The sequence below is a fragment of the Coffea arabica genome, chromosome 11e, assembly GCF_036785885.1.
Source record: "Coffea arabica cultivar ET-39 chromosome 11e, Coffea Arabica ET-39 HiFi, whole genome shotgun sequence".
NCBI classification, from domain to species: Eukaryota; Viridiplantae; Streptophyta; class Magnoliopsida; order Gentianales; family Rubiaceae; genus Coffea; species Coffea arabica.
This window is the reverse complement of record NC_092331.1, coordinates 45,196,542-45,213,534: the sequence shown is the minus strand read 5'-3', so window position 1 is coordinate 45,213,534 and position 16,993 is coordinate 45,196,542. Positions and strand designations below refer to the sequence as shown.

Sequence of the window (16,993 nt, the reverse complement as noted above, 5' to 3'; positions counted from 1 at the left end):
GATTTCTTTCCTAGATAATGAAGAGTAAAAATTCACTACTTTGTCATAATTCTTCTCTAAGAGTGCAAAGAACATAGAATATTCAACATAACAGATCGTTAGTTGACGATTGACTATGATGTCCTATTATGCCTTTTTCACTTGTAGTCCTGAGTAGATGTGATAATTCTGTGGTTAGATCGACATTGTATATGCATTAATAATTAATATCAGCATCCTATTCTTTTTTACTAGTAATAGTTTGAATAATTTTAAGCCATCAAACCAAAAACTATTTACATTAGTTTCTAAAATCATAAAATTAGAAGTCCAAAGTTTAATAAATTCACTTGAATTTTAATTAACTTGGGAAAGCTTGACTTAATGTACCACAATATTGCATGAACATCATAAAGGAAGGCCAAGAATTCAAAAAACAAAATTCTATCTATTTTCACAAATTTTTGGCCTTAGCATAATTATGTAAAGATTAGGTCAAATTGCAAATGTTTAATATTTTTACGAACTCCCATGCAAAATCAACAAAATAATTAGATGAGATACAAATTAACAATCGAGTAGAGGTTTGTAAAGTTGTACAGGATATTTCGGGGCAATTGTGTTAAAATGCTAGGACTCAGGCAATAGAAAAGGAAGTGTTTGCGGAGAATAAATCGATGCAATCAGGTGGTGGAAGTTAGAAGAAAGGTTCTTTGGTTTTTCATGTTGGGATGAAGAATAGACATTGAATTTAATGGTGTGCATTAATTCTCTAACGATTTGTTTTCTGAATGTAAAAGGCAAGTACTCCTCATTTGCTTTAAAAATTTGCATTAGGTAGGAGTGAGGGTATGCCCTGTACCAATGTAAATGCCTATGTTTTTATTAATAAAATAACAATTGTTGGAAAAAAATGTATAACAAGATTACGAGCATATGATAAACTTTTGTAAAACATGAAAAGCTCAAAAAAGAAGAAAAATAAGTTCACAAAATGTTAAATCCATAATCCCCAAAGAAATCGTAATAAATAAAGGATACCTGCAGTCTCTTTCAATTTAAAATAATGTTCTTGAGGACAATAGATTAAGAAGATGAAAAATATGAAAATATTAAATTATGATGTAACTAATACTATTTTGCAAAAATATTATATTTATATAAGAGATATTGTATGTTATAATACTATAATCACTGACCTATTATTAGTATACCAAAAGGGGCATTTAGTGTGGCAAAGTTATGTGGTAACAATAGCTGAATGACTTTTGTTGTCACACATGACACTTCTAAAGCAGCAAGAATTGTCCTAAAAAGATACATCCCGTAACCTGCCCACAAGATACCCAAGTATGTTTCTTGAAAAAGGTAGGTTATAAACAATACGGAGAAGGAAAATTGAAATTCCAATTCAATACTTCCTTAAAAGATTTGCATCCAAGGCACAATCTCGATAGGACCTGTACAATTGTGCTTATAGAGTGCAATCAGAAAATTCATACCATGTAAAAATTTTAGGCCTATATCTTCGAGAGAAGATCCTAAACTAAACTAAAAACATAAACAGACACAACAGATAATAGCATATAGAATTGTACACAGAAAAATTACGAGGTTTACAACTTGCTCAGCCTTCCCAAAAGTCAGAACAACATGGGCTAATGCATTGAATGGAAATTAGAATGTCCTAGATTATCTTCCCTTCTGCCAGCCGTAATGCTCCCACAATCCAATTCCTTCCATGTAAGTTCTTTCCCCTCTTCATCGATCTGAGACGCGGCCGATGGTGCTTTGTAAACTACCCAGCCTCTCTTGCTCTATCCGATTCCACCCTTTTTTGAGTAACTTCTCAGCCAAGCTTCTCTTTGAACTGTATCTTGCAGCACCACTACATGTCTGGCTTAAGATGCATTTAGCAAATTGTTGGAGTCGAGGACATCCATATCCATAATCTAAGCACCAACTATCGGCAACAAATTTTACAGATCAAAATAACTGATTTCGGTCCCAAATACAAATCACAATAGCTAAAGCAGCATGTGATATTACCTAGAGAAGATTGCAGATGAGCAATTCCAAGGCCAAAAGGACCCTTTGCTGCATGATATTCTTCAAGCTGCAAAGTTATTACCCCTTGAAGGCCAGGATCTTCATCCAAGCCCACGATACAGAACAGAAGGCCTCTCAAAACTTCTGAATCGGCATAGAAACCATTAGTATAAAAATATTTTTGGATTCAAAAAATATCCTATGGCATGGAGAGGGCTATGCAAAGATCCATTCCAGATGTCATCAATTGCCTTCCAAAATGGCATGTATAAAGATTCTTTATTGTCGAGTTCCTCCTTGATTGTTTCTTTGGCCTGATCCATTGTCTCATAGATAAAATCCAGTTGTGGCTCACTGCTCTTGGTTATCAATTCTATGACATGCACGAGAGGTGTGGTCGCCTTAACTACCATTTCCACTCCAATCCAAAATGAGCTATCAGCTAACAGCTCAGCCACTCTTTTCCCTTCCACCGAGGAAGCATATCTCGAGGCCTTCCAAGCAATTGAAAGCATGGTTAGCAATATCGGCCGATTCCGATATGAATCAATCGAGTCGTAACCGGAATTGAGGAAACCGGTACGATACCGATTCTCGAATCAAATATCTACGGCGACTTACTCTGACTCAACCGATATTGGCTGATTCGAATTCATGATTCATGGTATTGGCCGATATATCCAAATCAACTCGGAATCGATTCGTATATTTTTTCAGATTATGCTTTTTTTTGTATTTTCTAATTTTAGTAATTTTTTCATATTTTTTGGAAAGTTTTATGCATTATGATGTGTGTATCACTCGATATTTAACTGATATGCCGTGACAGATGTAGAACAATCGAGACCACGATGCAACCGTGACCCGCGACGACGAACCATGGTTGAAAGAAACATCTGCTGCAACTTCTCTTGTTCAAATAGCAAGTTCTCAAGAGCTAAGAAAGGCTTTGTAAACTTGATATTGGATGGCCTAACCAGGTACTTGACCGAAGCGTGATCTCTGAGAAGTTTCAGAACACTAACACGGCTGTGCACAAATCATGTAACTTTCTTTGCTTTATCCAGGGTCGCTTTAACTGCATCCATTTTTTCAATTTTCTTCAACATAAGTTCTAGATAACATGATGCACAAACTGTCCAAAAAAACGTCTTATATTTTTCCATCACCTGCTGGCCAACAGTCACCATCCAAGATGGAGTATGTGATGATCTGTACTACATTTTGAGCATCAACTTCCTTGAGAACATCATCAAGGAACCCTGACATGCAACCAATCTCCTGATCAAAATCGGAGATGTCTGCTGATCGAAGATAAACTGTGCTGCAACTTGTGCTTGACCATGAGCTTTTAATCTCTCTTACATATTGCTCCATCTCTTCCACTGATTCCCGAAGAATCCACCCATTTAAATCCTCACAGCTAGGAATTGGGTAAGCTCTATCTTAGAACCAAAGTGGGCATTCAGCAGCATCCAAAAGCTAGGGCATGTAACGCAATCCAAGTTAATTCCACTTTGTAAAAGAATCTACCAACCTTCTTCTGGAATTCCCTATTACAGGAAAGTAGGATACTCACAGCTGATTGAGAATCAAGCCTGGTCTTGGTAAGTGCAATTGACAGTGTTCCGTGGTTTCCCGAAGATGAACCAATCTTCAGCCTTTTTTCGCTTCGCATGCCAAATGCTCGAGTAAGACCTGGATCATAAGCCTCAGCAGAATCTGTGAGAAGCAATATATCTCTTCTTGAAGGAATATTAGGGGAACAATGTTCCACCACTTCCTGACTAAGATTCCCACTTTTCTTTTCAACTATTTGATTGTAGAATTCTTCCCTAATATGAGGAGGAACTTGCAAACAAGAAGATACATTAAGCTGGAATCCTGCAAAGTGGCATTTAAGGCGACTAAACCCGCTGATTTCATTTCCACAATGATTGCACCTAACTCGGTTCTTCTTTGAAGCCATTATCTTGGTTTATGTACAACAGTGGCACACACAAATTCTTCAACTAGCAAGGATCTCAAAACGAAAGCAGGTTTCAACTTACTACTCCACTTGCCCCCTAAAGTGTTAGTTTTATGAATCATATAATCCACTTGAAGTAGAATTCGAACTGACAAAACCTATCTTAGGAACAATCAAAAGAAGTTGTAAGTCCTAGGCCCAAATCTCTTCCAGCGTGCTGGTTGAATTTCTTAGCATGGTTTGCCTGCATATACAGCCAAGAGCAAGAGAAATATAGTCAAAGAATATCAACATATAAATTAGAAAAATGGCAATTCAAAACACAAAGATATGCTCATCTTGTTCAAGATAAAGTTAGTGGTGGGGTACAATGCAAAACAAAATAATGGTTGAGATGAAGAGGACAGGAGTCCTAAGAAATTATGCACAGATAAAGAAAGTAAAATACAAATAAAATGATTGCATTAATTTGAATCCTTGGTTGATGGACAATTGCACATGAAGTTTTGTCACTGGTAAAAAAATTCGTTCTCAAATTTTTAGTTTTAAAAGGTCCACTAACCATTTCCTGTATGAGAACACACTACAAGAAATTTGGTTATTAGTGACAATATTTTCTAGTGACAAAAAATTGTCATCACCAAATGGGACTCATTACCCACAACATAAAAAGTTGTCACAATTAACTGAAAGGAGCAAAGGCCCGGTGATGATCTCGAATTGTCGTCACAATTGGATTCCCGCCAGAACGCGCGCAAGTACGTCAGTGGCAACTTTTTAAATGTTGTCAGTAATAATTCCCCTTTCTTTGACAATGTGTCCATTGTTGTTAGTGATAATAATGGAAGCTATTAGTGACAATTTATTATTGTCACTAAATAAAATAAAATTTGTACCAGGTCTTGCAAATGAATACTCGTATAATAATTTAAAGCAAAAATAGCCATTAAAATTCATGCTTCTCAATATAAAATAACTAAAAAAAACTACTATACTATTAGGCTAAAAAAATGAAAAGAAACATAAATAAGTCGCAATAATTTAGTTTCACAATTTCGAGACAGTGGTATCAATATTAACACTGGATGAACTATTTGACATCATTAAAAAGTGAACTATTTGAAGTGAAAAAAATGAACATTTATCTTTTTTTTTCTCTTTTTAGAATAAATAAAATTCTAAAACTTTTGAAAATTAATATTAATAATCTTATATGGTTTTTTTTATAAATTTTCAATTTTATTCATAAGAAAAAACCCAAATACAAGAAAGGAAACATAATCTTCTAAGCACATGACAAATTTTGTCCTCTCATGGCCCTCTTCACTCACCTAATAACAGGAACTCCTCATTTGTCGAGTCAAATTTCTCCTCTCACCAACATAGGAGTTGGTTGAAAACTGTCATAGATTCGAAGCGAGTCCTGGATATGCGTGACCCCCACTTTGGCCAAGGCGTCCGCCACTTTGTTCGTCTCTCGAAGACAATATGAGAAACAGTGATCCCCCGCCGCCATTTGCCATATCTCTTCAACCTCCATCCGAACATACCAAGGACAATGAAACCGTCGTTGAAGGATGCCCACTAAAGTCGCAGAATCCGACTGAATAAAGAGTGCGGCCACCCCCCTTGCTTCGCACAACCGGAGGCCTACCAACAACGCTAAAACCTCTGCCTGTAAGCTAGTCTGTTTGCCTAGGAAAGCTAAGAACCCAACCACAAAATCACCGTTGGAGTTTGAAGCACTCCGCCTCCACCACTCAGTCCCGGGTTGCCTTTAGAGCACCCATCTGTGTTCAGCGTCAACCGGCCAGCTGCACTGGGCTTCCATCTCACAATGAGAAATCCATACCTCTAGGGGCCAGCATTGGCAATTGCATCATACATCTCAGGAAATGTGCGCACATCCATCAGCTGTTGAAACTGAATCTCGAATGTTGCTTAGACATCCTTAAAGATCGCTTGGCAGACATCTCAGCCCTGCATCCGAACTCCCTCGAAAACTGCTCTATTTCTTACCTTCTAGATATGCCAACATATCCAGTTGGGCAATCCGGCGAACAGGAACCGCCGCTGTGCTGATGTAGAGGCCAGCTACCACCAACTCAGCAAGCATGCTCTTATATTGGGGGGCTGGGGAGTTATACCACAAGTGCCATTGAAAAGACTCCATACCTCCACTGCTAGTCTTCCAGTGAAGAAGATGTGTTCAATAGTCTTCGCCGCAGCTGCTTCACAACAGAAACACTTGGATGGTAATTGGAACCCCATGTTACATAACACCTCATCCAGGGGTAACCTTCCCCTCAACAAACATAGCATTGAAAGGAAACTCTAAAGGGAAGATTCGGTTGCCATAGTTGAGAGAAAACAAAAGACTTATTTTGGGCTTGTTTCACCTCTTGATATGCTGAGGATAAGGTGAACTTCCCAGTTGATGTCAGCATCTAGACTACCTCTGCGACCCGGTCCCCACTTGGGGCCACCAGCTTCAAGATGGAGGAAGTGATTTCCGGGGTCAACAACTACCCCAACCGCTAGGCATCTTATTTTCCTTGCACTATGAAGTCCTCAAAGGACAAGTTTGGCAGTACAGTAGCTGTTAAATACAACGCCCCATTCCCTAACCAATTATCATACCAAATGTTGCACGGCCCCTTGTGAATCAACCATAGTATGGACAGTTCCATGTGTCTACTAACATTGACCATCCGTTTCCAAACTGCCGACGTAGTTGCCTTAATTTCAGTTTGACATGGTTGGAGCCCCTTGCAATAATTTGCATGCATAAACTTAGCCCAGAGGGACGACCCCGTATGGAAAGCCCACCACAGCTTACATGAAAATGCCATGTAGACGTCCCTAAACTTTCGAAAGCCAACTCCCCCTTCTTCGACTGGATAGCACAACTGAGACTAACTGATCCAATATCATTTGGGTTCCCCGCCACGCGCCCCCCATAAGAAATCTGAGTAGGTCTTCTCGATGACTTTGAAAATTGATTTTGGCATCACAGCGGCAGACAGGAGATGTATAGGGATCGATGCCAGCACGTGCTTGATGAGGACTATCCTCCCCCCAGAGGAGTGGAACTTCGACTTCCAGGAGATTACTCTTCCCAATATGGCTTGACACACTTCCCCGTAAGCATGGACTTGCTTCTACCAAAATACAAAGGAAACTCTAGAGACTTAACCGGGAAGTGTTGTCTCGAAAAGCCAGTCAAACGCTCCACCATCCTTCGGCGAGCTGGTGACGTGGATGGATGCATGAGGTAGCCACACTTCTGGGCATTGATAAGTTGCCCGGAAGCTCTCTGATATCTGTCTAGCATACGCATAATTTGCTTTAAAGCCGCCGAGGATCCATTGGCAAAAATTATCACAGCATCTGTGAACGCGAGGTGAGTAACCTGCTCACACCCCCCCAGTATTGTGTACCTCCGGAATCCAGGCTTCGCAACTAGGCTATTAAGGCCCCGTGACAGAACCTCAACCCCAATTACAAACAGCGCAAGAGAAAGGGGGTCTCCCTGACGCAGACCTCTACAGGATTTAAAGAAGCCATGGGACGAGCCATTGATAAGCATTGAAAACCAAACATTTGACACCAGTCGTCACACCATGTCAATAAACCGTTCCCCAAACCCAAATTTATGCAAGACATTGATCAGAAAAATCCAGCCAACCCGATCATAAGCTTTCAACATATCCAACTTTAGCACAACATTGCTCCCTCTAGCCTTTTTTTCCCATACTCGTGATAATCTCTTGAGCAAGCAGAAAATTCTCCGTGATACTCCTACCCTTGATAAAGCCTGTCTGTTGAGGGGACACTATTTTGGGCAAAAGATGTGCTACCCTATCCGTCAGGATGTGTGACAGCAGCGTATTAAAAAAATTGGATAAACTAATTGGGCAGAATTGAGAGAAATCTTGAGGGTGCGAAACCTTCGGGATGAGCACAATAGATGTAGAGGTCAAAAAATGAAGTGACTCAGCCCCACAGAAAAAGCTCAGTATCACATTATACACATCCTGAGCCAGAATATCCCACATAAAAGTAAAGAACTTACTAGCAAACTCATCCGTGCCCGCCGCGCTGTCCCTATCCATCCCGAAAACCTCCCATTTGACCTCCTCAATCGAAGGATACTCCTCCAAGGCCTTATTATCCTCCCTTTTAATGAGACTCAGAATCAGATGTAGCATCCCCAAATCCGCGTTATCTGACCCTGAAAACAAATTTGAGAAATAGCTGATGGCTGTGTTTGCAATTTCCTCGTCATCCTCTACCCAGTCCCCATTCAAGTCCCGCACGCGATGAATCACCCCTTGCATCCTCCGCTGCTGAACCGTTGCATGAAAGTACTTTGAGTTGCCGTCCCCATGCCATAACCACTTCACCCGAGCCTTTTGGCTCCAAAACTGCTCCTCAAGTAAGAGAGCATGCCGCAGCTCTGCTTGAGCTTTGTTCAACCCGATCTGGGCCTCCTCTGATTCATCATTCTCAACTCCTATCTCCGCACGAAGTACTTCCTTCTCCGCCGTGCGTACAGCCCCAAAAACATTCCCAAAGAAGTTCTTGTTCGATTCTCGTATCACTCTTCTGGTAGCCAATAGCTTGGAGCATAAGATTTGCAACAGGGATCCAGCAACATCCTGCTTCCACACGTCTCGAATCACCTCCAATAGGAACTGCTAGGAGGTCCACATATTTAAAAATCGAAATGGTCGTGGCTTGTCATCTAGACGAGACACAAAGGAAATCTTTAAGGGAGCATGATCCGAGAGATGCCTTGCCAGATGAGTTACTACAACAAACGATGTCAACGTTGAACATTCGCTATTAATCAATAGTCTATCCAATCTGTTCCAAATCCTTGCTCGTTCCTGTCGATTGTTACACTGTGTGAAGTTTGATCCCGTGAATCCCGCATCAAAAATCGCAGCCTCCTTCAAAAAAGACAATAGCTCACGACCCTCATTGTTGCAAAAAAACCGTCCTTCCCTCTTCTCCTGAGGCTCCATGATCACATTGAAGTCCTCGCATACGCACCAAGGTAGCGAAGTGGATTTATCATTCAACAGTGCCTGCCACAGTGTCTGTCTGTCCTCCGTTGAGTAGCTCGCATGAGCAAAAGAAACAACTAAAGGTTCGGGCAGCCAAGGATGTTGGACTTGAAGGGAGAGATGTTGGGAAGACCGTCCTATCACGGAGCACACAAAAGATGAACCATGGAAAACCCATATATCGCCCGATGCATTAGCCTTGACTGTGTCAAACGACAATCGTAGCTTAATGGACTCAATTTGGGAAATCCCTGCCTTGGGTTCACATATTGCAACAAGTTTGATATCATGCATTCGTAATAGTTTCTTTAACCTCCTGAAATTGAGGGGGTCTTGTAATCCTCCTAATGTTCCAAAAAAAGACTACTAATCATGGGATAACGGTTGATAAGAATTTTCAGAACATGTTGAAGATGACCAGAGTTGTCTATCTGATGGGAAATTCGCCCTTATTCCTTTCGCTGTCCCTTGCTTGAGTTCAAATCCATTACCCCTGGACTGATCAAGGTTTAAAGCTTCCAAAGAAGATTCAGTCTGGCCTGTTTGAAGGCTCCTTGCCCTCGAGGATAGATTCCCAGCAGTAGAAACTAGCTCAGTCGCATCTCTTTCAAAGCCGGCAGCATCCCTCTCTTCATCCATTCGCAAGCAATCTGCTATTGGGTACGTGGCCAACTCCTTCCCCAGACTTCCCACCAAGTTCTTACACCTCTGGCCTTGAGATACCTCCCCAGCCCGTGTCTCCTCGCCCCTATTTGGAATCTCCACCCTGAGCTCCGTTATTTCCTCCTCTCGCGGAAGCACCACTAGTGGCTCGCTAACCTCTCCCATCGCGACAAAGTGTCTGGCCACCTCAACTGCAGTCGAAACTGCCTCAGGCTGCCTCTGCTGGTCACTCATAGAGTCGAGTTGGATGAGTGCAGCACACGGCTTGGCGCCACGCTGGTCACTTGAACCCTGTTGCGGCAATTCCGACGTTCTAAAAGCTGCGCTCTTCGTTGTGCGGTCCTCCTCCAAACAGCCCAGCTTTGGTTCGTGACGATCATGGTCTATAGTAGGGGCTGGCGGTCGCACGATAAACTGAGAGGGGTGCCCCTGGGTTTGCGTCTTAGTTGTGCCATTGTCGGTGGCATTCTTCCTACACTCCTCCTTTGAGTGACCCAAACTCCAGTAATTCGAACAGTATTTCGGTACATCCTCCATCACCACCTTCTCCCTCCACTGCCACCTACACCCTTGAACAGATTGCCTTCAACAAGTCTATTTCTACACACGCCTTGGCCACACTTGGCCTCGTTCTCGCCGCAGTTGCTGCATCCACAAAGAGAGGCTTCCCAATGGGAGATAGGATTGAGAACAAAAAGTTCTTGTCATGAAAGTGTATCAGTAAAGCTGGCAAAGAGACCCACACCAGGACCAAGGAGAACTCCTTGTGAACATGAAAATCTCTGGTCCATCGAAACACACACATGGGGTACTTGCCGATCTGCCACACGCCCCTTGTCCAGATACGATTGAAATCAGCCTCTGCTGAGCATCTCAGTAAAACATGCCTGTAGTCCAGCAATCCGACAGAGAGTTGGTCACGTGGATTCAGAGTGGCGAAGAATTTCCTAATCTCCTCCAATGGCGGCCGACCATGAGAGAACTTCCCGACGAGGGCTAGGCGAAAGGGGGCCACTAATCTGTCTGCATCCTCATTTGAAAAAACCACAGCTGCCTCTCCTTTGTATGTAGATGTTGGCCGAACCTAAATCTGAGGATTTGTTGGCTGCGTGCAAAGTTGAGCGAATGATTTCTTGCCAGTCGGAGAACCAGCAAGCCCCTCAACCAACGGCTGAAGGGCTGCCATTGTAGCCATGACAAGTTGGAAAACCCTAGCGAGCGCCTCTGCTTTCTTAAAGTGGAAACCCTACCGTGAAGAGAAAAGTACCAGCGCAGTTGCTTATATGGTTAAATTTAAGGGTATATTGTATTTACTATTTTAAAGATTATTGCAACATGTATCGCTGGTAATAATGCAACAAATTTTCTCACCCTTTATGAATAGTTTCACAAAAACATAAAACAAATAGCAATTAATAATGTATTACTAAAATTATACTTCAACTAAAAAATAAAACTGAAAGCTTTGTTTGAAATTTTGCAACCAAACAAGAAAAGGGGGGAAGTTAAGGAATTGAAATTTCATTAAAAGCGACTAAACAAAGAAAAGGTGCAGTTCCTAGTACTCTTTCACTATACACTAAACTACCAACATTTAGAACCAAAATAGAACTTCTCCTTCTTCATCTCTTCTTCTCTACCAAACGAAATAGAAGAACTTCTCCTCCTCATTTCAGTCGATCGATCTGCAGAGCTGAACCGAAGACTTCCTCCATCACCAACCCTCTACAATAGAAGGTACGCCCTATTTTTTTTCCTCATGAAATTTTCCCCAAATTTTTTTCCCTAATTAATTTTTTGCTAAAAATTCCTCTCCAATTTTTTTTTGGGTTTCTTTTGATTTATGGATGGAGTCATCTCTTGATAGTGGAATTTGTTTAGTTGTGGGTTTCTACCCTAATTATTTTTTGCCAACTTTTTCTTGTACAAGACAAGGGGATTTAGAGGGATTCGATTATGGGTACAAGGTTTGGTGAAAATTTTGTTGCTATCAAAGATATCTTTTGTTTTGTTGAATTTGGTTAACTGTAATGGGAATTTCACGAATGAACCATTTACGTAGTTGGAGTGTGCTTTGTCCTTCATATTACCAGAGTGTGTATGGCCCTGTTTCGTGTTTGTTTTGTTTGGAGTGGTAATTTTTTCCTATTTCCCAAAAAGGGATCTCATTAAGAAAAAAAGAAAAAAAAATAGATTTTCTAAGATGGATTTGATGTTGGGCTTTGTGATTCTACCTTCAACCATTACCAAACCAATCCTTTGTGTTCCTACTACTGTTCTGAGAATAATTACGTATGATGCCTGACCTCTGCATAATCAGTTAATCCACCAGCTTCTTGTATAGATTGGATCACTGAGTTAAGTAATTCTTTGCAATTAACTTATCCATTTTCTGCTGCAACTTTACCTTCAGTCAGTGAACGACCTATGGACAAGGCCTGCAAAATACCATGAAGAGCAAAGAGTATGGATACAAGGACATGCCATGATTTTGGTAGATTAAACTAAGTACAAATAAGAAGTACTAGACAAAAGCCACTTTAGGAAACATTCCTAATAAAAAAACAGGTTCAAGAACACAAGCAACTGAAACTGAAAGTAGAAAGAGCCATAACCACAAACATATAGTTAATATAGTTCAATACTATCTATTTTAAAATGCATCAAATTATTAACAAAACAATATCACTGTAAGCTCTAGAGGCAAATGTATGCACTTGATAATATTTGGTAACTTTTTGCTCTTAAATTCTAAAAAATGTTGTGCAATCTATCCAGCAACTTGTTTGGTCTATTTTGTCTCATTTAATCCTCTTAATGTTCTGTTTTTGCTTGTTAAAATGACATCTCTGGTGCATAGATTACTTTTGAATAGCTGAAACAATCTCTAAAGCATTGTTATCCCTAGTTGTTAAAAATCATTTATGACTGGTTAGGTGAATATAGATTATGCTTGACTATATTTGATTGTAATGACTATGCTTGACTATCAGGTTAGATCTAACCAATATGATAAATAGTCTTATTTAAATCACGTTTCATTCCCTATTACTGATTGTGTCTTGTATAAATTGCTAGAATGTATAGGCTCCTAAGGCATCTATTGTTCAACACAATGCTACAAGATCATCAAGAGAAGAAGAGGCATCTTTTTATTCTGCTGAGACTCTGACTTCAGCACGGGTTGGATCTAACTAGTCCATTGGTGGAAGTAACACATCTAAAGAGAGCGAGCAGCAGACTGAGAATGGAACTGGTGTGTGAGATTTTTGCTTCTAATTGCATTACTACTTAATATATATCATGTCATGTTTTATTATTTATATTAATAAAGTTCTTAATGTGTTTGCATTAGATCATGTGAACTTAAATAAGAAAAGAGGGCATACTCGTAACATTGCATTGTCTAAGGAAAAAAGGCTGGAAAGAAAGTAAAAGTCAACGTCACAGAATTGAGTGGAAGAATAATTGGAGAAGGTGCTCAAAAATTTATCTCAGGAGCAAGTTGTGTCATTCGAAAATATGAGAAATGGACAACACCTAAATAGTCTAAGCTTGAAGAAATTGACAGAGAAGGAATGCTGAAACTTGCCAATGTAAGTTAACTTCATTTGAGAGGCACATTTTTCCACTTAACTTGTCAAGTTGTATCATTTTTACTGATTGTAATAGGGTTGAACTTGAGATTTCAAAATAGTTTCACTCATGATGAATATCCACACGTTAAGTCAAATTTGCTTAAGCAACAAAATTCACAATACTGAAGTTGACGTTATACATTTCACAAGATCTTCAAGAAATTTAGGACAGTGGAGGAAGCACTAGCACATCACCCCAAATATGTGTCAGAGTCTGATTGGAGTTACCTTTGTAACTACTTTTGTGGTCCAGAATTTAAGGTATCTAGGCTGACTATTGTTCAATTACTTTTTTGTAGCATTACACATGCTATATTTTATGGACGTTGATCAATCCTACAACTTCTTTAATGTAGGTGGTGAGCGAGAGGAAAAAGAGTAATAGAGCAAAGCAACAAACTGCTCATACAGCTGGAACAAAATCATTTCTGTGACATAAATATGAACGGGTAATTAACCATTATGACAATTTGCTTCATGGTGTATGATCAAGTATTTTAACTTGCTATGCCAACAGGAAGCATAAGAGAGAATGGAAATTGGTCCGATTGAACTTTATGACATTATGCATTTCAATACAAAGAAGAATGGTATGGTTGACGAGATATCGATTGCCAATTTAGTGAGATAATCTGAACTTGTTATCAAATAGTGTGTATGTATAACTCTTATGCACACGTAACTATCAAAAACTTGTCTGCAGCATAAGATGAAGGAAAAGAAGTTGGAATCTAAGGCTAGTGATGCAAATAGAACTGAAGAAGACATATGTGTTGAAGTAATCGGACGTGTCACTGGATATATGCATGGTCGCAGCCCCTCCAAGGCTAACATAGTTGCACAAAAACTTGTTGAGATTGAAGAATTCAAGAAAAGAGCTAAACAAACTGAAAAATGCTCAGCTGAATTGGAAATGACCGTCCAATCCCTGCAACAACTGATGAAAATACTTGTGAGCCAATAGACTGAGATGCAGAACCAGCAGAATGAAATGCAGAGCCTGCTTAAATCTCTAAAAGCACAACTGGAAGTTAGGCAGTAGGGCAGAGCGGATATGCTCGTAATGCATGGTAAAGCTTTTTCTAATCAGACTTTTAATAAACTGGATTTGTAATAGTACAAATCAATTGCAATATGAGTTGTGGACATAATTTTCTGCCCAATTGACTTAATGAGGGCCTTTGGATAGATGGTTTAATTTTGGATAGTAAGCTAATTTAAAATAACCTTTTAGGGGATGAAAAATGAACTTAATCAAGTTATTGCAGCACAGAAATTTGCAGTGAATCCTTGTTTTATGTTATCCATGGCTGATTTTTATAATTAACAATTTTTTATCGCATGGCAGTTTTTGTGTAGTAAATCTAAGATTTTGTTTCCTTCCCAAAATGCTTGTTACTTACTTTTGTTATACTACTTTATGTAGACAAATGCTACTGTGTTAGGTTTTGTGCAAGATTCATAGTTACTAAGTGGATTCAAGAAAGATGAAAACAAAGCTGCTTTTTTGGCTCGTGAAGTGTTTTGGAAGTTTTTATGACTTTCAGCCCTCGAATGCTTTTTGTAAACCTAATTGACTTTGCATAAACAATTTGGGCTACACAGTAGCACTTCTATTGTAGTATTTGTGTGATGACATTGAACTTAAACATTATATTTTGGCATTTTGTAGCATAATGGATGCTTTTAACTATAAATTAGTAGGCCTTTTATGGTTCTTTTGATTTGATGAATTGTTGGATTCCTTTTGTAGTATAATGGATGCTTTTAGATATTAATTAGTAGGCCTTTTATGATTCTGATTTGATGAATTGTTGGATTGGCTGCTTTTAGGACAATCGTTTGTATCAGGTTTCATAATGACAACATATTGTCACTAATCGGATTTCTCAACTGACAGCAAACAGTCGTCACTAAATAGGGTGTATAACCCAAAAAAGCATATAGTGATGACAAATGTTATCAGTAATGAGCCATTTTTAGTGACAACTCCAAACACTTGTGAGCAACCAATCATTACCAACGGCAATTATAAAAAGGGTTTTACTAACGACATTGCTATGAGCATCATTGGCCAGGTGAAATGTCGTCACTATATGTGTATTTATTATTGATGAAAAATGTTGTCACTAACGAATAACATTTACTAACGACATTTAAGGTTGTAACTGTGTATCTTTATCGACAGAGATTCATTGACGACTTAAATATTGTCAGTAAAACACATTTATGATGACTTTTACATTTTCTATGACAACAATTTGTTGTCAATGATGACCAAATTTCTTGTAGTGACATGAAGAAAATGTGATGAGTGTGAGAAGCAACAAGGATTGCAGAAACCAAACTTCTGAAGGATCTTTGTTACATGAATGAACATTGATCAACTAGAACACTTAAACAACAAAATCTATTCTGGCCATTTGTAGACTCATTTGGCAAGGAAAAAAAAGGCTTAATATGGCACATCAACAAGAGAACTCTACTCCAATTTAGCTCTATCAAGCTTTATGACTTTGTGTTTAGTCAAAAACAATCATATGGCCAATCATTACTCAGTGTCAGATTAATTTTTGGTCTTTTTCTACCTCACTAGTAATAGTTCACGAGTTTTACACATGATTAAAATATTCTAAAATATATTATTCTTTAGACACTAAAAATTTTTGGTGAAATTTTGATTATCAACATCATAATATAGTATTTTTATATTATTTATTTTCTTTAGCCTGTTAGTTTTAGAAATATTATTCAGTGGAAAGAGATAGAAAATACTCAAATGTAGTTAACATGTCCCTTAGGATTAAATTTGGAATTATGAATCAAACATTTTTGAATTTTTAGCTTGAAGTCTAACATATCAAATATTGATAATATCATGTATTACCAAAATTATTGCATATTCATTATTTTGTTACATATAGCTACATTCATTACAATTTTTGATAAATAAAGAATATAATTAAGTTAGAAAAATAAACATACATGCAATTTGAATTCTCAAGTCACTTAAGGCTACTTAGTCCTTTCCCAACATCCCAAGGGACGGTGAATAAGAAGCATAAAGGCAAACATGTATTGAATTCTAAATTACTAAGAAAATGATTGATGCCACTAGGATTTTAGTGGGAATGTCCTACACATCAATAAAACTTTTATATAGGTCTCACTGCATCCTCTATACTATACTAGAGCAAAAATCTTCAAATGCAGATGTGCAAAGGAAGGAAGGAGAGGAAATGAAGACAAGAATGAATAAAAGTAGACAAAAATTAATCCCACCAATATGGTATCACCACGTCATGAGAGCAAAACTATAGATAAATCCCTCTCTCTCTCTCTAACCATAACTCATGACAGGATAAGTACTCTCTCTATCTCTCTTCCCTTCCTCTCTCCCTCCAACTCTCTCTCTTCCTCTCTCTCTCTCTCTCTAGCAGATAGAATTGAAAATAAAAAATCATGCCAAACAAAAGAAATCAACATACAAAATCAACAAGATTCGCATCAAATGGAAACAAATCTACACCAAAAGGAACAATGAAATCTAAGGTAAACAAGGAAAATAGATGGAACAATCAAATCATTTAGAGAAAAAAATGAGAAACCACAAAAGGGTAGTC

General features: G+C 38.8%; 1 protein-coding gene across 1 annotated transcript; it reads right to left on the bottom strand.

Annotated features, from left to right (window-relative positions):
• Positions 1–7,106: 7,106 nt before the first annotated feature.
• Positions 7,107–9,363, bottom strand: LOC140021315 (uncharacterized). Its single transcript, XM_072072079.1, has 3 exons — positions 8,800–9,363; positions 7,948–8,694; positions 7,107–7,529 (listed from the first exon to the last, which is right to left on the bottom strand). The coding sequence occupies exons 1-3, from the start codon at positions 9,361–9,363 to the stop codon at positions 7,107–7,109; spliced, it is 1,734 nt and encodes a 577-aa protein (XP_071928180.1).
• Between the last annotated feature and the right edge of the window lie 7,630 nt (positions 9,364–16,993).